This window comes from Glycine max, chromosome 14 (genome assembly GCF_000004515.6).
Source record: "Glycine max cultivar Williams 82 chromosome 14, Glycine_max_v4.0, whole genome shotgun sequence".
In the NCBI taxonomy this organism is placed as follows: Eukaryota; Viridiplantae; Streptophyta; class Magnoliopsida; order Fabales; family Fabaceae; genus Glycine; species Glycine max.
In genome coordinates, this window is record NC_038250.2 from 46,151,887 (window position 1) to 46,174,706 (window position 22,820).

General features: G+C 32.0%; 4 protein-coding genes across 6 annotated transcripts; 2 read left to right on the plus strand and 2 right to left on the minus strand.

The window, feature by feature from the left end:
• On the plus strand, positions 1-1,674 carry PHT1-11 (inorganic phosphate transporter 1-11). Its single transcript, NM_001252836.1, has one exon. The coding sequence runs from the start codon at positions 1-3 to the stop codon at positions 1,672-1,674; it is 1,674 nt and encodes a 557-aa protein (NP_001239765.1).
• Positions 1,675-2,293: 619 nt separating this feature from the next.
• LOC100803509 (serine/threonine-protein kinase AtPK2/AtPK19) lies at positions 2,294-6,560 on the minus strand. Of its 3 annotated transcripts, none has more exons than XM_006596343.4 (7): positions 6,212-6,560; positions 4,735-5,634; positions 4,524-4,606; positions 4,326-4,446; positions 4,000-4,173; positions 3,110-3,217; positions 2,294-2,869 (listed from the first exon to the last, which is right to left on the minus strand). In XM_006596343.4, the coding sequence occupies exons 2-7, from the start codon at positions 5,386-5,388 to the stop codon at positions 2,591-2,593; spliced, it is 1,419 nt and encodes a 472-aa protein (XP_006596406.1). In that variant the 5' UTR covers positions 5,389-5,634; positions 6,212-6,560; the 3' UTR covers positions 2,294-2,590. The 3 variants fall into 3 exon arrangements, with proteins under 3 accessions (XP_006596406.1, XP_003544270.1, XP_014622021.1); XM_003544222.5 differs by having other exon boundaries at positions 6,171-6,560; XM_014766535.3 differs by having other exon boundaries at positions 6,167-6,221.
• Positions 6,561-16,965: 10,405 nt separating this feature from the next.
• Positions 16,966-17,460, minus strand: LOC102665375 (protein MAIN-LIKE 1-like). Its single transcript, XM_006596836.1, has one exon. It carries the CDS (start codon positions 17,458-17,460, stop codon positions 16,966-16,968), a length of 495 nt encoding a protein of 164 aa, XP_006596899.1.
• A 1,061-nt stretch (positions 17,461-18,521) lies between these two features.
• Positions 18,522-21,470, plus strand: LOC100775883 (serine/arginine-rich SC35-like splicing factor SCL30A). Its single transcript, XM_003544806.4, has 6 exons — positions 18,522-18,682; positions 19,209-19,378; positions 19,462-19,539; positions 19,997-20,158; positions 20,593-20,736; positions 21,064-21,470. The coding sequence occupies exons 2-6, from the start codon at positions 19,221-19,223 to the stop codon at positions 21,269-21,271; spliced, it is 750 nt and encodes a 249-aa protein (XP_003544854.1). The 5' UTR covers positions 18,522-18,682; positions 19,209-19,220; the 3' UTR covers positions 21,272-21,470.
• The last annotated feature ends 1,350 nt before the right edge of the window (positions 21,471-22,820 follow it).

Consider the following 22,820-nt stretch of genomic DNA (forward strand, 5'->3'; position numbering starts at 1 on the left):
ATGGCCACGAACCAAGGTGTCCTCTCAACACTTGACAATGCCAAGACACAAAGCTACCACTTCAAGGCAATTGTGATAGCCGGGATGGGGTTCTTCACCGATGCATATGATCTCTTCTGCATCACTGCAGTTATCAAGCTCATAGGTCGCTTGTACTACTATGATCCCAATAGTCATAGTCCAGGAAAGCTTCCAAAGAATGTAAACAATGCAATAACAGGAGTTGCATTGTGCGGCACCCTCGCGGGGCAACTCTTCTTTGGCTGGCTGGGTGACAAACTCGGCCGAAAAAGGGTTTATGGCATAACACTTGTGACCATGGTGGGTTGTGCCTTGGCATCAGGGCTTTCTTTTGGCTCCACAGCCAAGAGTGTGGTTGCTAGTCTTTGCTTCTTCAGGTTCTGGCTAGGATTTGGCATTGGAGGAGATTACCCTCTCTCAGCTGTTATTATGTCTGAATATGCCAATCAAAAGACCAGGGGAGCTTTTGTTGCTGCTGTTTTTGCTATGCAAGGTGTGGGAATATTGGTTGCTGGAGGTGTGGCCATGTTGGTCTCCAAACTCTTCCTATTTGCCTATCCTGCCAGAATTTTTGCAGAAGATGCTGTGCAATCCACTCAGCCAGAAGCAGACTTTGTTTGGAGAATAGTGCTTATGTTTGGTGCATTTCCTGCAGCCTTAACTTATTACTGGCGAATGAAAATGCCAGAAACTGCAAGGTACACTGCCTTAGTGGAAGGAGATCACAAGAAAGCTGTTGAAGATATGGCCAAAGTTCTTGATAATGATATACCTTTAGAAGAATCAAATGCCAGGGTTGCTGCCACACCTGGCCCCTCTTATGGATTCTTCTCTTCAAAGTTTCTTGAAAAGCATGGACTTCACCTGCTAGGAACAACCAGCACCTGGTTTTTGTTGGACATTGCCTTCTACAGTCTTCAGCTAACACAAAAAGACTTTTACCCTGCAAGTGGACTTGTACCCAAGGACTCCCGAATGAATGCTATAGAGGAGGTTTTTCTACTCTCCAAAGCAATGTTTACCGTGGCTCTGTTTGCCACTGTCCCTGGATACTGGTGCACAGTGTACTTCATTGACAAGATTGGAAGGTACAAAATCCAACTTGTTGGATTTTTTGTAATGTCTGTTTGCATGTGGATTTTGGGACGCAAATATGGAGAATATAGGGGAGTTGACTGCAGCTCAGATGACAGATTAGAATATTGTGATGGAAACCTCCCTATGTTTATCATTCTTTTTGGACTCACCCTTTTCTTTGCAAACTTTGGACCCAATAGCACAACATTTATAGTGCCAGCAGAGCTGTTCCCTGCCAGGTTCCGTTCAACATGCCATGGGATATCAGCAGCAGCTGGGAAAGCAGGAGCTATCATTGGTGCTTTTGTGGTTCAAAGCTATACAGATAATGCAGAAGACAAAATCAAAGGGATGAAGAAGGCACTTATGACACTTTCAGTTGTCAATTTTCTTGGATTCTTCTGCACTTTCTTAGTGCCAGAAACACGAGGTCGATCACTTGAAGAAATCTCAGGAGAAGATAAAGAACTCCCAGGCAATATTACTCAAGACAATGCAAATGAGACAACAACTGATAAACAAAAGGGAACAAAAAACTCTAATGTTGAGAAACTTCCAGAAACCTTGATGGTTTAGTTCCTAGGTATAATATCTTAATACCCCAACAAGAAGCATCAATAAGAGAAATAAGAGGAAGGAGCAAAAAGAATGATGTTGTTTCAGTAAGTTACACTTACATGTTTTTGTGTTCTGCTTGTGTTTTAGTTTCCCCTTTACACTCTTCTCTAAGAGTAAAGAATAAAGTCTGTGTATGTGTAATTGCTAGAATAGGAGCTTCTTCCTTAAGTGTGTGTATGTTAGCACCAAAAGAAATAACTTTTTGCTGTAACCTCTACTACTAGTGCTTCTTCTGTTTTATGCGTATTAAATTCTTTACCATTTAATTTATCTCAAACAGAAGAACTAAGAATAGCTTGTATCATATCCTTAATTCCTTTTACTCTAGTTCCAGATGATACAGATAAGAATCCAGTTATCCACAATGAAGATAATGTACAAAATGCCACCAATGACACCAAGTAACTATTTGATGATATATTAACCTCATCTAATTTTGTTTTTTTTAAAAACGCATTCCCCTCCCCCTAGAAGAAATATTTGAAATGAAGTATCTTGACTTTTAACTTATCCCCAACTAACGAACATCTAACAAGGTCCAACTGCTTATAGCAGATTCATACAACAAGAGAAAGGCTGCACTTAGAAAGTTCACAAGCATTGAATTTGATACAAAAGCGTGTCACTGATATCATGGTCATCTCGTAACAACTAACAAAAGAATACCCACCCAAGGGTGGACAGGTTGGATAAAAGAAAGTTGAAACCTTGAAATATTTCTTCACACAGAACATTAGTATTGCTTGTATGATTACTAGAGAGCATAGGTTTATACAACGAGCAATATCACAGGGATATAATTTTCTAAGCCATCATAAATTACATGAATTGGCTGCTCAAATTGGACCTTTACTGTAGAAATCATGCATTTCTATCATGACGCAACCGGAGTACCAGAATATGAGAACTTGTTGAATGTATTGTCATCCTTTTTGGGACTGGCAGCTGGAGAATTCAGCAAGGGCATACTAGTCCACCGCTCCTCGAAGTTAGCAACACAGTACTTCCCAGCAACATCTGGGACAAAGCTTGGCCTAGTTTCACGGCATTCCAGTTTCTTCCAATTGACTAATTTAAACCACTTGTGGCTTTTAATCTCCTCACTGCCTCTTGATCCACTGCCAAGGCGTTTACTGACATCTTTCTGCAACAACTGAAGAGGAAAACTTCATTGTACTCCCGTTGTCCAATACATGGCAATTGTGAAGCTAATGTATAAAATGATTGGTTCTATAAAAGAAAATTTAAATATTTCACTACCATACAAGTAATGGATTTTAGAGAACCATGCATACAGCAGCAACAAAAGCCTTATCCCTCAGAGTGAGGATTTTTCAGAACCTTATTAAAGGGGGAAAAAACTAAGGTTTTACATGTAGGTGAAAATTTGTACCCCTTTTAACAGTGAATGTGCCTCATTTGACAAAAAAGCTGGGAGCTTGATTTTGTCTTTAATTATCTTCTGCTGGATCTTGTGTCTATTTCCACCAGAGAAAGGAGGCTGCAATTGGAGTAAACAATAAATTAAATTCTAGGGAAATTATAAAACTTATAATAATTCATTTAAAGACCAACAAACTAAGGTATCAACTATACATAACTAAATACATCCAAGTGACTTATGAGTCTCCAAGATAACTTTCTCAATCTCTTGAGCAATATAATAATCATTAGCAATTGCTTAGAAACAGGATTTTCAAATACAGTCATGTTTAAATATAACAGTATTCAGGATGGAGTTTGTAAGAGACTGGTGGTTAAACAATCAAGTTATAAAACACAGCACCACAATTTAAGGAAATGGAAGATATCATTTATTGAGAACTACAGGCCAATAACTAGCAACTACATATCATTCACCATAAACTTAGCAGAATTCAGTTGGAGGTTGACCTCATCAGCCATCATTCTTGGGTTTATATAGTATTGTTAACTTATATTTCTTTCTTCAGAAACAAAATAAATTCCAAGCAGAACAGGCATACAAACTTATTTTGCCAAGTCACTAGAACAACACAATTTCAGTAAAAACTTGAGTAAAATGCTATAATCCGAGCGTAACGAGTAAGGAATAACTTTCAATTATTTTGATGAAAGTAGAAAGTGATCAATTGCCTTTAAGATAATCAAGTTGATCTATCAAGTTCAAAGTAATCCGAGCTCCATCTTCAATTGTAAATGCTTGAGAGAGAGATATGTCAAATTGGAAAAAATAATAGTAGTGCAACCACTATTTCATACTAAAACTCTAAAAGAAGACAAAAAAAATACAAAGATTCTAACCTTTCCTGTAAGCATTTCATATAGTAAAATCCCCACACTCCACCAATCAGCTGCCTTATCATGGCCTTTTCCCATAACAATTTCAGGGGCCATGTACTCTACAGTTCCACACATAGAATTTGACCTTTCATTCTCATTGAACTTCTTAGCCAGGCCAAAATCTGTTAACACTGCCTGGTATCAAGCACAGGAATATACCATGATACAACAAGACGATAGTTAGATACAAGTCACAAATCCCTTCAAATAAATACATAGGCATGTGGCATGTCTAATGCAGAGAGACAAAGTCACAGATACACAGATGTAGGTTTATGTTATCTTACATGACCATCTGCATCAAGAAGAATATTTTCAGGCTTAAGATCCCTGTGCATTATATCATTTGCATGAAGATAAGAAACAGCACAAATAATCTCTGCAGCATAGAAGCGAGCCAAATCTTCCCTGACAAAAGTTGCATGCATAAGACAGCTAGCTATTAAGCATTTCATAATATGGTCACAGAATGCAGCTTATAATACCTAAATAGGCCTTGGTGATAGAGATGAAAGAAAAGGTGGCCACCATTGACAAAATCAAGCACAAGGTACAACCTGTATTTGGTCTGCAAGTCCAACATTAGTTGTCATTATGCAAATATGGTAGTACTGTCCATTTTCCCTAACCTAACACCGACAGATAATATGAAACATATGATATGACAATTAAGCTTCATTCAGGCAAAATCATTACTTGGAATGCATATCTGATCCGCACAACAAATGGGTTGTCCAGCTTTGTCAATATATCCCTTTCAGATTTGACATATTCAGCATGGTTTCTCTGCATGATCTTATCCTTTCGCATGACCTTCATAGCATATATTTCAGAAGTACCAGTCCTCCTCACTTGATACACCTTACCAAAAGCACCTTGGCCAACAACCTTCAACACTTCAAAATCCTGAACACCAATAGTCTGATTATTCAGACAGTAATTATTAACAGAATATTCCTTAAGTTCTTCATGTGTTTCTATAAAGACCTCCTCCACAAGATCCAATGCATCATCTGTCTCATGAAAGGTGAGCTTGCTAAGTTGCAAGGACTGACCAATACAGGTTGTGGGAGCCAATAAAGATTGAGAGCGGATGTGAATGCAATCGGGATCCTTGTAAATATTTTCACTTGAACCTCGTGTAGCTACTGAATTCCCATGTTTCTCAGAGCTTACTGATATTGAATTTGAGGCTTCAACAGGAGATGGTCCAAACACATCAGAAAATTCAAAATCCACACAATTGGAAGAAGGCAAACGATCAGGCGGCCCATTTGGTAGAAGCAACTGATTCAGGAAAGGCTTCTGTGAACCATTTTCATTCAAGATAGAGAACTGGGCGGAAACCATGGTTCTTTGATAAAAACAAGGAAACTTCAGAAAATGACACCACAAATGGGTGTGCCTTGCCAAAAGATCACACCCCAAATGAGCTTTATCAATTGGAAATGAGCATATACTTCAGGAGCTCCCAGAAAACTTGGTAGCAAGAAGCAAACCAAAATCCAGAAAAGGAAATTGTTGTTGCTTCCCGCTTTACAGGAAACAGTGGGTGTGGCAATACTTCTCAAATTCATGAAGATCAGGTTGTCAGTTCTGTAATTCAGGACAATAGAACAGTTATTTCCAGATTTTTGCATTAAAGTGTAGAACACAGAGAATTACATACAAATACAACTGCACCACAGATTGCAACTAACACTTAAACACAGAAAAACAAAAACAAAAATTGAAATTGCAGACTGGCAGTTTCAAATTAGGCTCCAAACAAAACAAGGTTAGTTTCACAAACTAAATTTGATGTGTTGATTCCTCTTTGTGAGTTCATGGGATCAAATGTGTGATCACAAATCACAACAAACAATGATAGAAAACCACAATTAAGAGAAGTTCAAATGATGCGATAACATAACATCAAAATACATTCTTTCAACAAAATTTCACAACTAACTCGCTAATGAAAAAATTTGAAAACGTAAATAAGAAGGAAAAACACACACACTAAAATAGAATTTCACAAGACATTCTTGAAGGGCACCTAATTATTATCATTATCATATAAAACACAGTAAACGCATCAAGGGAAAGGCTTTTTTTTCACAAAAACAAAATGATTAAAAAAAAATACCAACATGGAACAAGTTCTGGAAAGAGAGTTTGATGGTTATCTCACATTGAGGAGAATGCAGATCGGAACCGTTACCAAAGGAAACTTTAAAGGGTGGTTTTTTACAATCTTCCTTTTTTCTTTTTAAAATGTTAAATTAGTTTTGGCGGCGGCTTTTCTTTTCGCCACTTCCGTGTCGTACAGAACAGAAAATAACAAGCTGACTTTGTTAAGAAAAGTGAACAAGATTAACCGCAACGTGAAGACGTGGCGTTACACAGATTTTAATAGGAATGTAAGTGATGCGGGTTGAATTTTATGTATTTTTTAATCCTATTTGATTAAACTTAATTAAGTTATATTAGATTTACTTTTTTTTTTATTTTATCAAGGTAATATTTTTGGCTGTTACAAAATTGTTCTTGATCTCCATCGGTCAACAGCAAAATCAAAAATACCACTCTTCTTTTCTTCTTCCCTTTTTTCATTCATTTTCACTTTTACTTTCTTTCTTCATTCATTCATTTCCTCTTTTCCTTTCTTTCTTTATTGGTTCATTTCCTCTTTTTCTTTCTTTCCTCTCTTCACTCATATTATTGAAGTATTTTTTTTTTATTTTTGTTAACACAACATAATCATAATTCTATTATACAAATACACAACAGAATTATGATTTTAATTTTTTTCGTGTTTTTATATAATATAATTAAATCATAATTTTGTTATGTTATAATTTTTTTTTTCATAACGATCCTATTATGATTCAAATTCACAACTCATGCAAAACAATGAAATTATAATTCCATTGTATAATAATTTATGTGAGACAATGAAAATGTAAAATTATTTTACACTATCAATATATAATCATTGAACTCTTCTAATATTATGTCCAACCAGATTGAAAGATTATATAATTACATTTGGAAAACCATTTATTCATGGTCTTTAGTTAGGATTCTAAATTTCAATATCTTAGAATGAAATACCAAAAAAAGCTTAAGATTTACATCAAACTAGATTACTATCTTAAAATTGAAACTTCCGTGGCTTTGCGATTGGGATCAGGTTAAATGAACCTCAAGCAAAGCAACAGAATACAATACAGCGTGGATATACCTGTACGCAATTGTTTACTATGCGTCATCTTTCTTTTTCTTAGCGTATGCAAATCAAATTCCATATTATTCTTAGCAGTTTGATCTCTAAATTGATTAATATCGTTCATTGTTTAATTCAAATCATGCGTGAGCACTCATTTATGCTAATCATTGACGCGTCTATTGATCTAATCATGTGCAATAATTGAAAAACAAAATTAATATAGAATGTGCACATATCTAATATTTTTGTTTGATTCTTTTGAGTAGCTTTCGAATAATAAGAGTCCCAAGTTTTGCTAGAGATGCCTATTTTTACCTTATTTGCTTCTAACAATCCATATTTCTTAATTTGCACATTTTTTATGCTAAGAATTATCTATAATTATTATAAAGAAAATAATTTTATTTGACATTCATTTTTCTAATAGACATTTTTACCCTAAAAAATTATAAACTTTCCAATTTTAATTACATCATTTCAATTTTATTTTAATTTTCAATTTCAGATACATTTTTTCAAATAAGTCAAACCAACTATATGTACATTTAGCATTTTCAGTCTATAATAATAATCTCATGATGCTCTGAATGTCATAAACTTGTCAACGATAATTGGCAATTTTGTTCTCCAAACGTTTAATAAATCAAAACTTCCAAACTTGGGGTTGATGGCAAAGCGATCCTTTTTATCGTTATAAGGATTAACCTCACATCAAAGCTCTAGGAAATCCCTAAACATTATACTCTTTTTTGTTTATCAAATAAGAATCATTCTTTCATTGAACCTATATATATATATTCTTTTCTTTTTTTTAAGCGAACCTAAATTAATTCTGAAGTGAAAACCTCCAAACTGGAAAATATTTTAATAATTCATTCTCTCAGTCCAATGCAAATTCTTGGTAAAGTCACTTGTATTGACTAGGAATTCGCAGAGGAAAATTCAATCTCTTTGGATCTTCTGATATATATAATGATGTATGATATAATATACTTTTATCAAGGAATGTATATACATGGTGAGAAGCTAGCTTGAAGCCATGTGTGCGATCTCAATCCAACATGGTAGGATAATAACTTGACGAACTTTTGTCACATGGGTTATACTTTGCTAAAATATTATAAAAATATATTAGTAATATTTATTTATATTTTATGATATTTTTAAATGTTGTTAAAAAAATTAGTAATATTTTTATTAAGTATTAGACAAAGAAATATTAATAAAGATCACAAGTATAGTAATGAACCATGGGGACAAATTATATGGGGTAATATTTTTTATTATTTTAAAAAATTAAATTTAAAACTTCAAATAATGATAAATATTTATAAAAATGATTTATTATAGCAAACCCTAAACTTGTAGTAAATATATCCATATTTAATGTCTTTTATACGTTTTTAAAATAATAATAATAAGTAAAAGAGTGAATAAATAATTTTATCATTTAATAATTTGGTCATACTAAATTTTATCGATACCACTTTCTTATTTTTCAGCAAATGAAAAAACACTATATGAGTAAAACTTTATAACTTGTATTTACTGGAAAAAATTTAAATTAAATTTTATTTTATATTTTTACTTTAGATTTCGAAATTAAATAATTACATTAAATGTATTTTAATAGTAAACATTTTCAAAAATATATAAAAAAATTAGAAAGAATATTTATATACAAATATAAGAATTTAATATAAATTATTTTTGCTTAATAGTAATGTGAGAATTAAAATAAGATTAAATATACAGTTTTCAAAGGTGATGTCGATTAATTTTATTCTTAAAAAAGTTATATGCATACAATAATTTTTTGTTTTTTTTAGCTTTATGTTAAATTTGTCATTCTATATTAACTTAGTAAGCAAATTTATTAACTTCGTAACATTTTAGTCTATTCTTTTTTAGGGGAAACTAATCTTTATTCATAATTTACATGCATATAATTTAATTTTTTGAATGCAATTTAATATCAACCAAAATTCTTGTTTTTCTTTTACTTTTGAGACCCATGCTTAGTTTTTTAATGAAGGTTAAATGCCTACTTTAGTCCTTGCATCTTTTAAACGCAGACAATTTCACCCTTATATTATATAAATGATCAATTTAGTCTATAAATGCATAAATATGTTGACAATTAGTCCGACTATCAAGTTATCTTTGTTTTCGTAACATTTTTTGCTATGTGGCATGTGAAGGACAACATGACAGAAGTGATCTCCATGGTTGGGTTAGGTATATATATGTGGATCAAATTGTTAGTTTTATCTTTTTGTTTTGACCTCTAAAAGTTACCACACAAAGTGAGCATTCATCTATCTTCTTCATTTTTACCTTTTGTGAGAGAGAAGTTGAACCTATAATTGTTAAGTGTCCTTCTTCTCGCCCTTTGCATTGTCATTGGCCAACGGTGGACCGTTTTGCATATGTTTTCTTTGTATACATTTCATTCTTTGTCAGATTTGAAATCCTCCAACCCTAACAGAGTCTAAACTTTGATTGAACTGCAACCTCTGATGATTAGGCCACTTTCATCACGGTCGACAAAAAAGAACACACATTTTACACATTTGACAATAACACTTTTTATTGTTACCATCACCAACATCATTGTCACTACCATCACCATCACCACTACTACCACTACCAATACCACATTTGTCATTGTCATAACCGATTGCCAACACCACCATCACCATCATCAATATTGTTACCACCACCACCACTACCATCGATATTGCTACCACCACCACCATCAATGCAATTGCCACTAGCATCATCATTATTATCACCACCACCTTGATCATTGCCACCATAACCACCACCACCATTGTCACTGCCACCATCACCGTCATCGACATCATCATCATTATTGACATTGCTATCACCACCACCACCACCACCCCATTACCGTTACTACCACCACCATCGACATTGTTACCATCATTGTCATTGTTGTCACTACCACCACTAATACCACCTTTATCATTGTCACCACCACCATCGCCACCGCTGACTGCCACCACCAATTCTACTACTACCACCATGTCATTGCTGCCAGCACCATCGGTATTGTCACTACCAACAATGTCACTGCCACCCAATCATCACTGGTATTTTTACTGCTGTTGTTGATATTACCACCAACTAAAACACTCTTAAATTAGTTTTAATATCATATGAAACTTTCAAAATAAGTTTATTTGAAACTAATCATATTTTAAATACTGATTTATTTATTTTTTAAAATTAAAACTAAAAAGCATCCCAATCTTTCGGAATGGAAAGAAAATTAAACCATGGAAGTTTGGAGAGGGACATTCGGTGTTGGTGAGGATTTTTATGAAAAAAATTGTGTTTTGTTGCCGGTGGAGATTGAAAATATACTCACTTGGTTACTATTTACAAGACTAAAATAAAAAATAATATTTGTTTTTTTATAAGATTAAATTCATATTATCTCTTACGTTAATTATTTTTAAATTAAAATACCGTAAATTAATTCTATTTGATATACAATTAATTAGAAGAAAAAGAAGAGTACTAGGTTGCATATATAGAGGGGATGCAGACAAAGGTGCGAGGGAGCATGGAAGGCTGAAACGAATCTTGGTGGGCTGCGTGGGAAAGCCATGTTGGTCTATAGTAAAAAAAATTCCTTGAAACTTATGTCCTGTTTAGTGGAGAGAGAAAAAAAGTAAATAAAAAATAAAGTTAAATTAAAAGTATTTGATGGAAGAGAAATAGACAAGAGATGAGTGAAAATGATATAGTGTGTCATATTAATTTCAAAATTATTTTTTTTACTCAAAATCTATTAATCCAAATACAACACCAACTTATTTTCATTTACTCAAAATCATTTCCATCTCTTGTACCAAACAAGGCATTAAGAAGATTTTACTTTAATTTTTTTCTCACTCTACCTGTTCTTTTTTATATTTTTTAATAATTTTTTTTTGAAATGTACTTGGAAAGTTGTGTTCTTGCGTAAATTAGTTTCTAGAATTTATTTTTTCAACTCTCCAGTGATTAGTTTATGTAATGTATTGAAAAATAATTAGATTACGTAAACTAGTTTTTGTAATATAGTTATTTTTATTACGTTATTGAAACTAGTTTCTACAATGCAGTTATTCTTTGATACATTACGGAAATTAGTTTTTTTAAGTAACATAATTTAGTTATTTTTCATGTCATACGTTTGATTTTTTTGATAAATTAATAACTTCATAAGTTGAATAACTTTATAATTAAAGTATGAGGCAAAAATATTAGTCAAATAAAAATAAGTCAACATAGTAAAATATCAACGGTTAACTAAGTTTTTTAAAATTTAATTTTTATTCTTTGAACAAAAGTTTGAGTGGTTATGATTCTTCAACTTTTTTTTTAAAAAAACTTTTTAGTTCCTAAACAAAAAGTTTGATTGATAAGGTCCCTAAATTAGAAAAAAAAAATAGTTTCAATTTGCAAATAAAAGTTTGAACTCTATTATTTTTAATAATTTAATGGATTTCAAGGATTAAAAATTGATTTTTTTTTTAAAGTTTAGAGACATTGGCTAACCAAACTATTATTTAGGGACTAAAAAGTAATAAAAAAATTAAGAGACTATGATCAGTCAAATTTTTATGTAAGGACTAAATCTCAAATTTTAAAAAAAGTTTAAGAACTAAAAATTTAATTAACCCAAATATTAACTGTATAAATAAAATTTAAAATAGTTAAAAAAATAACAAAAATACCAACAAATTATTAGTTCAAGGAAAATTGAGTTTGATATCTTTAAACAAGTTATCTGGTTCAAACTTTATAAATAAAAAAATATAATTAGGAGAAAAAATCCTATTAGAAGTAGTTAATCAAGTTCTTTGATAAAGATCGATTGTCAGCAAAATTGATAAGAACTTTATACCAATTATATGAGTAAAAAAATACAATAATAATATAATAAAAAAACAAAATGATTATATTTTCTATAAAAAAAAAAAAACCTCCACTTATATATATACACTCCACCCTAGAGCTCGCCCATGAGATATTAACATAATTAAATACCATAAAAATGTCATTGCATTAAATACATAGTAGATTTTTCTTTTGTGAAAATACATAGTAGATAAACACACGCACACACTTTTATATATATATATATATATAAATGCATGAAATATTTATTAATTATAAATATATTTATCATTTAAGACAACATTCTTACATATAATTAATTTTTTTATTGTAAAATAATCTTAATTACTTTAATTAAAACATACACATGTGTTGATAATAATTAATTTAATTATTTAAAATTAGAAGATATACTTATTCTAATTATCTTAATTAATTTATTTATAAAATTTTCTGAATTAAAAATAGAAAAAAATCTCTAATTTTTTATGGCTCAATTGCGATTTTTTTTTTTGAGACTTGTTTACTTTTATTATAATAAAGAATAAAAATAAAGTTAAATATAAAGATATAATAAAAGAATAATAATTAAAAAATGTATTGAATAAATAAATATTTAAAATTTATCATATTATTTTATTAAAAAAATAATTAAGAATAAACACAAAATACACATAATAAAAACAAAATAAAAACAATAATTTTAAAAATATGATAAATGCACTATATTGTTATTTTTTTACCCATGATATTTTAATTTTAATCATATATTTTATTTAATAAATACAATAATTAATGCTATAGAAGAAAAAATCTTTTTTTTATTTGAATACTTCGATAAATGTAAATCCTATATTAGAATCATTAAACATTACATTAATATTTTATGTTTAAGCTTAGTTCATGAACAACAATAATTAAAAATATTAGATATATAATGCAATTTTGAATGTAATAATTGCTACTAGTAATCTATTACTTATATTTATATAATGTATAAATAAAAATATTTTTCTTCTTTAGAATTGAGTATTTTATTAATTAAATTTAGTATATATTTAAATTTATAAATATTATTTTATTAAATATAATGAACTTATTCTATTTTTAAAAGTATTTAGTATTATATTAACATATGTGTTTAAGTCATTATTATTTTTTGATTTAGTTATTTTAAATATGTTTCCTGTACAATAATAATTAAGCTTGAATACTTTTATAATTCTTGTAATTTAACATTTTTTTTGCTTTTTGTCCTTAAAAAAATTGATTTTAGTCCTTATAAATTATATTTCTTTCTTTTTTGTCTTTTAAGCAATTTAAATAGAATTTTTTTCACTACTCAAAACATTATCTAAATCACTCTAAGAATATAAAACAAAACAAACATAATTGTGCAATGATTAAATTAAAAACAATTGCAAGAAAGAAAATAAAAGAACACTAAATTGTAAGGACTATAAAAGTATTTAAGTCTAATTATATATATAGAGAAATAGGATGTGTCACATGAAAATGACCATTTTATGTGAGAATGAAAATGATTAACCTCAACTGTTACATTAAAATAAAAGACCAAGAGTCATGTTAGTAGTGACAATGATGATTATGATAGCAATCATGGTGGTGATGATTGTGGCAATAATGATAATAATAGTGATGTTGGTGGTGGTGGCGGTTCACGATCATGGTGGTAGATGTGGTGACAACCATGATAGTCATGATAGAAACGGTTATAAGGATGGTGATGATCATAGTGATGATAGTTTTAAAATATTTTAGGATATCATAAATTAAAACTTTAAGATATTTAATTTTCTATTTGATAAATCTTATAGAAATTTTATTATTAGATGAGGTTTTAATTTAAATTTAAAATATTTTAATTTTGATTTTTTATTTTAATCTATCCGTTAAAATTAGTCATTATTATTCTCACATAAGATTGTCATTCTCATATGATATGTCTTTATATATTGACGAGTTTTTCTTATTTAATTTTTTTTTTGAAAATATATTTTATGAACAATAACAATGGGAAAGATTTAATATTTAATGTTATTAATGCAGTTTATATTCATATAAATATAAAAATAAAAAAGATGAAATTTCCTTCTATAGCATTAATCACTGTATTTACTAATTGTAATATATAATTAAATTTAACAATATTATTAAATTAAGTATAATGTATTTATTACATTCAAAATATAATATATTTATTAGATGTATGACTTTTTTTATAAGTCTATACATTCAAATTCTTTTATTAAATAAAATAATTATTACAAATCTAAAATTTATCTATCTCTTTATATATTTAAAAATCTACATATCTAGAATGTGAGAAAATACAATCTCATATTCACATAAGAAAGAGAAAGATCACAAGCTCATCTTCACAAAAAATGACTACTAAAAGAATCATGAGACTTAGCTTTATCTTGGAAATTATGTGTATTGTTTTTCTTTTAACTTAAAAGAAATAATTTGAGCTGTCGAGCACATGAGTTACCTAGGCCGATATTGTTTCAAATTAACCAATTATGATCTTAATTGCTTGGGTTTTGAATATGCATTTGTGTTAAATATTTTCTTTAAAAAAAATTAACAATTCATAATGACCCTACCAGAGAATTAACTCTTATGGAGGATACTGAATAGTTTATGTAATAAAAATGATTTGAAAAAGAATATAGAGAGAGAGAAAATAGCCAAAGCAATACCAATGAAAGAGTGATGGTACAGAGAGAAAAAGAAACTTAAAAACATTTATTTTGAAAAGCTCATTTTCATTAAAAAAAAAAAATCATTATTTTAAAAGTAATATTTTAATTTTATCCAAACACCTTTTATATTAAAGAAATGTAGATACAATATTAATAGATTAAATATTTTAAGTATTTTATGAAAGAATGAGAGAATAATTTAATCCTATCCATGTATTTACATTAAACAAAGATATTTTTTCTTCTAATTTTACTACATAATTGTTAGTACACATGGAATGATCAATATAGACTATTAAATTCTCATATTTGAGTTTATATATTAAAATAAAACTATGATTTGCATATAATTTCTAATGAAATTTCATTGATTTCAGGATCCGCGAATATAGTTTGCGTGAAGAATGGAAATTGTCCAGATGCTAAAGCTTGTTACACTTTATGTGTATTGTTTGGCTTTAAAGATTATGACGGTAAATGCACGTACTACTGATGGGCAAAATCTATGTTGCTGCATAAAGGATGATTGCCCTGGCCATTTATCAGACTTTTGTCATTGTGTTCGTAACACAAGGTTCCATATAAAAAAGTGGAAATATATATAAAGTGTTTCAATTTTAAAGTCATATAGTTACATGATTTTTTTTTTTTTTTTTGGTGTGTTACAAGCAACTAAAAGTCCAAACTAAAATCTCACAAGAAAGAAACAGCGGATCCTCCAACGTAGATAACTAAATTTTAGTAGGATGATTATAAAAAACCTTGAACACCATTTGACAACTCTATTCCCTAAATAATAAAAGGTAATAAATGATATGTCAAATAAATTAACTTTTAAGTTTGATGGCATGACTTATATTTAAGGTAAATAGTTATTTTGATTCTTAAATAGGTAGAGTTTTGAAAGTGAAAAAAGTACGATAAATCTATTTATCTTGTTAATTTTTGTCGGTTACTATTAATGAAAGAGCATATGTGGCACAAAGAGATAAAAATATTACAAAATGATTGTCAACAATATCAATAAATTATCATTGGATCAAAATATCTTTAAGTTATCATTAGACCAAAATGTGAGTAATTTTTTATTAGATCATAATATCAGTAATTTTTTTTTGAAACAAAATATTAGTACATTTTTATTGGACTAAAATGTCAGTAAGTAATCATTGAACTAAAATAACCATTGAATTAAAATATCAGTAATTTTTCATTGAAACAAAATGTCAATAATTTTTTTGAACCAAAATTTCAATACGTTTTCATTGGACTAATTTGTTAGATCATAAGTTTCATTTCATTTAAGGGTAAAATATAATTTAATTTTCATCTTCCTTTTTTTTATAGTTGCAAGCATAACATTACAATAAACACTTAAAAATAGGAAAACAAACATAAGTTAAAACAAACATAATATTGATTAATAAGGGCAAGCCTTGTAAAACCAAGACAAATAGGGATGGAAAGCCTTGTAAAACCAAGGCAAAATAGTCATAAGTGTAAACCCAAGGATCCCCAGGTGGTACAACATCGCCAAGAGGAATCATATGTCGTTGGCATTCCGCCCACGCCCAATCACAAAGCTAATACGAAAGACAAGGAGGTGGTTGGCATGGAATTGTTTGGACATGGCCAAACTACCTTAGCACCCTCTTCGGACGATAAGGCCTCACGTTAGTCTCGCATATGATGAAGCTAGAGAAAAATGACTTATGCGAAAGGCCTTACAGCCTTGTGGTCCTTATATGGACACCACATCAACATCTATCTGTATGTCATCCAGTCTCACCTTGGCTAGAAGGACACACCCGAAACCTTTCAACGACTACCATTTGGTGGCTATCGAGTCTTCCACAATATAATCCTCCATCTCTAAGTAGCCAACAGTGGACAAATGCACAAATACCCATGACTATAAAAAGTATCAATAAAGAATATTAATTAAAATAATAATAAAATAATTAAAATACTAAAATAATTTACTTACCATGAGTAATGTCATATAGGTTCCACACTGCTTGCTGTTATATTGGCTTGCATTGGAGAGATGGTCGTACAGGTACATTAGTACAACTATTCCCCATGTGTACTTGTGGCAAACATCCATGTGTCGAGGTATTGGAGGTAGGAGACATGGACGTGAGTGGTGTACTTGTCACCAAATATCATATTGTTGATCAAGTGCAAGAGATAAGTCGTTGCAGCCCAAACATAAAAGCCTGACTCAACATAGCGGCGGTAAAGGTCTTCTAACCACGTCAACCTCACCCTGACACCTGCGTTTGCCGCTGTGGAAGCCTTTGTTACTATCAGAATACCCAGATGACTCATTAACAGGATCTTCACTGCCTTTATGTTGAAGAATAACGGGACATGATCAATGGGCTTGCTTATGACAAGAAAGAGAAACAAACAAGACACATCATCTAGTGTGATGGTCATTTCTTTAACGGACAGGTGGAAGGAAGACACCTCCTGGTGTTGCCTCTCTAAAAGCACATTCACCAAGCCCCTATTCGTGGCATGATACCATGTCGTAGCAAGGTCTACTAACCTCGACTGGTTCATGTAAGCCTGGACTTGCAAATGAGTAGGGGTGATACTGATAGCACCTGACTATCGTGGCTTACAAGCTTCAGCTCTGGCCACTCCTGATAGATTTAGACATGCCCAACACAATAGTCCCTATATGACTGAAGAAGGGACAAATCAATTGGACCTCCTCCAAATGGAGGGCCAATTATCCTACCAGGATGTGGCCCTGACTATGGTTGTGGCTCCGACTTTTGCTACAGCTTCTAGTGCTGACATATCAACACAATCGCTTTGTGATGTCTCTCTGCACCATCTTTCCTTTGTCGCGATAGGCCTTTATGGGAGGGATCACGTTTAGCAACATATGATGACTGTTTTGTGCTAGCCATTTGAAAAAAAATGAAAAAAAATAAGTGAACATATTAAACAATTATATTTAACCAAGACAATAAAATAATATAAAAAACATTACATTTGTCTAAAGTAATTAAAATAAAATAAAAAAATACGATAAAATCATGATTCTGTTGTACATTATGATGAATCACACAACGGAATTGTGATTCCATTGTATTATTTTCCATAGTCACTACAAAATTGTGGAATCATGATTCCATTATGGTTTGCCAAACCCAAAAAAATATGTAACATAATCATTTTGTTTTGTCAAAATACACAATAGAGTCATGATTCCATTTTTTATTTTTCCGAAGAAAATATAAACAAAATCATGATTTCGTTTTATAACATAGTAAAACAAAATACCTAAGGCGTGAGGGAAAAGAGTTGGGTGCAAGTTGGGAAGAGAAGGAGAGGGAGGAAAGGGTCTAAGGGAAGGAGAGGAAGAGAGGGTTAGGAAAGAGAGAAGAGGAATGGGGTGCCAAGAAGGAGGGGAGGGATAGAGGGAAGAGGAAGTGGTGGAGAAATTCAAATGGGAGACACAATGGATATTTCACACCTTAGTAGGGACCAATAGCAACATCTTAGTCATTGGCCGGATAACCGGGGTTAAAAAAAAAGTATCGTGGGCTAAATTATTTTTTTGGCCCAAATCCACTACTTCTGTCTTAAACAATTGTTTGTTTCGTTAACGATGCCCTCAAAAAATGGTTTTTGTAGTATGCGAAACGACAGCCATCCTATACGAAACGACGGACTCTCTAATGACTAAATCTCTAAAACGCTCGAAACCCTAAAACTGTGTCCTCCGCCGTTCACATCATCGTCGACGTTCAGTTGCTCACACTCTCAACAGGTGCGTGCTTTTTGATTCTGTTCTCAATGTCTGTTTTTTTAGGATTGCGAAATTTGTTGTAACAAAAAAAAAAATGCATGCTTGAATCTTAATTTTGTAAGATAATTCTTGTATTTTATTGGCATCAACTCCCTAGTTAGTTTTTGGCTTGAATTTTGTGAGAGAGAGAGATAGAGATGGTTTTGTTCTGTGATTGTTACTGCTATTGATTGTAGTTACAGGCAGAAGAGAAGAGGGTTCGTAGTTTTTTTTTTTTTTTATCGGGCAAATGTTAGTTTGTTATTTTTGTTAGAAAGGTTAGTTGGGGGATTCGAGTCACGACCGCTTCCTTCACCCTTCTCCAACCACTGGGCCAACCTTATTTCTCCAGAGGGTTTGTTGTTATTGAGAGGTGGGGGAGTTAGATTTCAAAGAAGGAACTCTTCTGCAACGATTTCCTATTAGTGATAACGAGAATATGGGCAGGTTATATGTGATAGCAATTTCGTATGTTCTCATGCTGGTTATGGTTTTTTTGTTGGTGCAGGTGAGAAGAGAGATGAGAGGAAGGAGCTATAGTCCATCGCCTCCTCCACGCCACAGCAGAAGAGGAGGAGGAGGGAGGAGTCCCAGCCCCAGGGGCCGCTATCCTCCCCGTCCCAGACAACAAGATCTCCCTACCAGCCTTCTTGTCCGTAACCTTCGTCATGACTGTAGGTACGCACGGATGCGCCTCCCTTTCTTTAACTTTTACCTTATCTCTATATATCATTCCAATGAGTGAATGAGCAATTTTGCAGGCCTGAGGATCTACGCCGACCTTTTGGTCAATTTGGTCCTCTCAAGGACATTTACCTTCCTAAGGATTACTACACTGGGTGAGTCACCGCTCTCCCTTTCCCTTCCCTTCTTTCCTTTTCACTCCTCCATGTACCATGCATCCTATATCATCTTTTTAAACAATACAGAGTTTGGATTCAATTAGGGTCTGCCTTTTTGTTGAGACTGCTACTATTATAATAGCCAATTTCTTAGGTTTAGCAGTGATTTAGAGTTTTGAAGACATCAATCAATCAAGTAAGTAGAAGATGTTATTGGTAGTGAAGAATTCAAGCTATTTCACTTTCATTACATTATGAAGATGTCCCAAGTCTTGAAGATTTTCCACTCATCTTTAAACTGACACAAAGGTCAGCAGCCTAGTGCTTGCTTGCTTTATTATCCACATAATTGGGGCATGTAAACTGCACACGCTTCTCATTACCAATTTCCTCTCTAATTAACCCTACCACTCCCTATTCTCATTCTGCTTTTGCATTTTCCTTCTCTTCACAGAGAACCCCGTGGCTTTGGTTTTGTCCAATATGTGGATCCTGCGGATGCTGCTGATGCTAAATATCATATGGATGGTCAAGTTCTTCTTGGTCGGGAGCTCACTGTTGTCTTTGCTGAGGAGAATAGAAAGAAGCCAACTGAGATGAGGACACGAGAGAGAAGGTAGCAGGATCTCCCTCTCTATCTACTTTTCTTGCTACTTGTGTATTTGAATTTGACTAAATTACTTTGCTTTCACTTCTGTCTTCTGATCTATTTGCTCATAATCATATTTAACCCGAACACTGATTAGGTTCTGTCAGTGTATAGATCTTTATCTTAAATGATTTTATTTCTGTTAACATTTCATTAGGGTGTTCTAATTTGTCCAAAATGACTTTAAACTCTAAAGGTCCATATGTGAATGAAATTTCCACCAGGAATTTTGTTCTTTGGGAAGTATTGCAGATATTGTTGGTGCTACTGTCCGTTTGTTTCCTAATGTTTGGCATTTTTACCATTTTCCTCAAAGGGTTTTTGAAAAAAATAAAATAATCGCATTGCAGCTAAGAGGTCAGGTGACATTCTGATTGTCTATTTTTTATGTCTCTTCATAGGGGTCGCTTTTATGATCGAAGGAGGTCTCCTCCTCGTTACTCTCGGTCACCCCGCTACTCTCGATCTCCACCACCACGCCATAGATCTCGTTCTCGCAGTCGTGATTATTATTCTCCTCCTGCCAAACGAAGGGAGTATTCAAGGTGTGTGGCCTGTAATAACCAATCACTATTTTTATTGCATGTAATTGTATTAAACCATGCCATTTCTTTTGATATGGTTCTTATATTAACACACAAAAGAGCTGGTGTTGTTAAATAGTTGTAATATAGGCCAGTGCACTCTATTGTGTGGTATTTGTTTGAGTTTGTGCCATGGACTATGGTTATGGATATGATTATCTCTGTCAAAAATATGTGGTTGAAATTTGATTACCATTTTGTTGATAAGGCCTTTGATGCAATGGGTGGTAAAGACCAGTATATGTAAATTTAGTTTTGCACTTACTTGATGCATTGCCTGCTGTGTAGATCTGTCTCCCCTGAGGATAGAAGGTACAGTCGAGAAAGATCATTTTCACAGCATAGTAGAGAGAGGTCATACTCACGATCTCCTCCTTATAATGGGGGCTCAAGGAGTCGTAGTCAGAGTCCAGCAAAGGGCCCAGGTCAGAGCAGGAGTCCAAGTCCGAACCGAGATGGAAGGGAACCAGCCCGGGGTAGGTCCCCTAGTCAGTGAGCATGGGGAAAGACTTGCCTTGGATATCATATGCAGGATTTTGTCTTAATATTAGGCAAATTACTTCTGTTTATTGTTGTCTGAACTCTGATACAATGGAATTGGATTTTGATTTGTTGTTTTATATACCAGTTATGTTTGTTGCTTGAATTAAACATGGTAGGTAAGTCTAGCCCTAGTTGAATTTTGATTTTTGAAACTGATTACTATTTTTTTTTATCTAGTTTTAGTTGGATATTGATAGATTTTGCTAGTATTTTCTATTTGTATGTTTTGGTATTTAAATGCGGCTGATGGTATGTTTTGGTATTTAAATGCAACCAGCTTGATCAATCACTACTTCCTTTCAGTTGTTGCTTTGCCTGAGTCACCACTACCATCAACCAAACCCTCCAATTCCTATTCCTATTGTGCCATTCCATCAGACTAAAACTAGCCTTAATTAGAACTTTGCTAAAAGTTTGAGTATTTGCGGGTTGATTAGAGCCTATTAAGAGCATGTTTGGATTTGTGTTGCAAAATTACTCTTTAAAGGCAAAAGTAGTTTTGCCACCATATCAGAATTATTGTTTTTGTTTTTATTCGATTGATTCACATTTGAACCTGCATCATAGCATTTTCAACTGGAAATCAATCATGCACTAAATAGGTTGGGATTGAAGCTTTTCTAAAAGTTCATTTAACTTGTTTTGGTGTTTTGCTTCCCAACATTCTGAAAAATTAAGGCAAAAGATTTTCATTATCTCTTATTTAAAAGGGGTTTGATTTTCTAAAAGGGGCTTCCCTTCCGGCATTCTGTGACAATCAAGTACAATCTCTTGCATCTGTTTCCCCGCATCTTCAATGGGTTGGCAATAGGGGTACGCATAGTCTGGTATTATATAATAATTATAATCACAACTAATAAATAATTAAATTATAAGTATTTTAACTATAATTAATCTTATATAACTAGTTATAATTTGATATAATGAGTTATTCTTTTCAAACATGAATATATAATTGATTATGAATAAATTAGTTTTATAACAAGTTATATCTATAATCAGTTACATAACTGATTATGAATGAATAAAAGTAAGTTATTTGAAATAAACATTTTTATAAAATTAATCATGGTTTTATAATTGTAACTGTTTTTTAAATAAAAATAAGTTATTTAAAATAATTATAACTATAAAATTAGTTATATTATAACTACTTTTATAGAACTAGTTAGTTATAGTTATTTTTTTAAGACTAAGTTTTTTTAGCAGTCCTAGTAGGCAAGCATCAACAACCTGCATCAAGCCAGTGGAAAGGTTTAGCATGTGGTTAATTAAACCTTGCATGGAGCTAAATAATAGGAACCAAAATGACAACAAAGCACTCTGATTGAATTTGTAGGAATATAAATATAAATAAGCCAAAAACGGTTTTAAGCCACAGAGCAAGAAGTGTAGCATACCTCAGGAGATACGTCAAGGTATACTACAACATCTGGTGCCGGCAAAAAAAAGAAATTGCATTTTACTAATGCTCTTCGAGAGTGTATAAGAAATTATGTAAA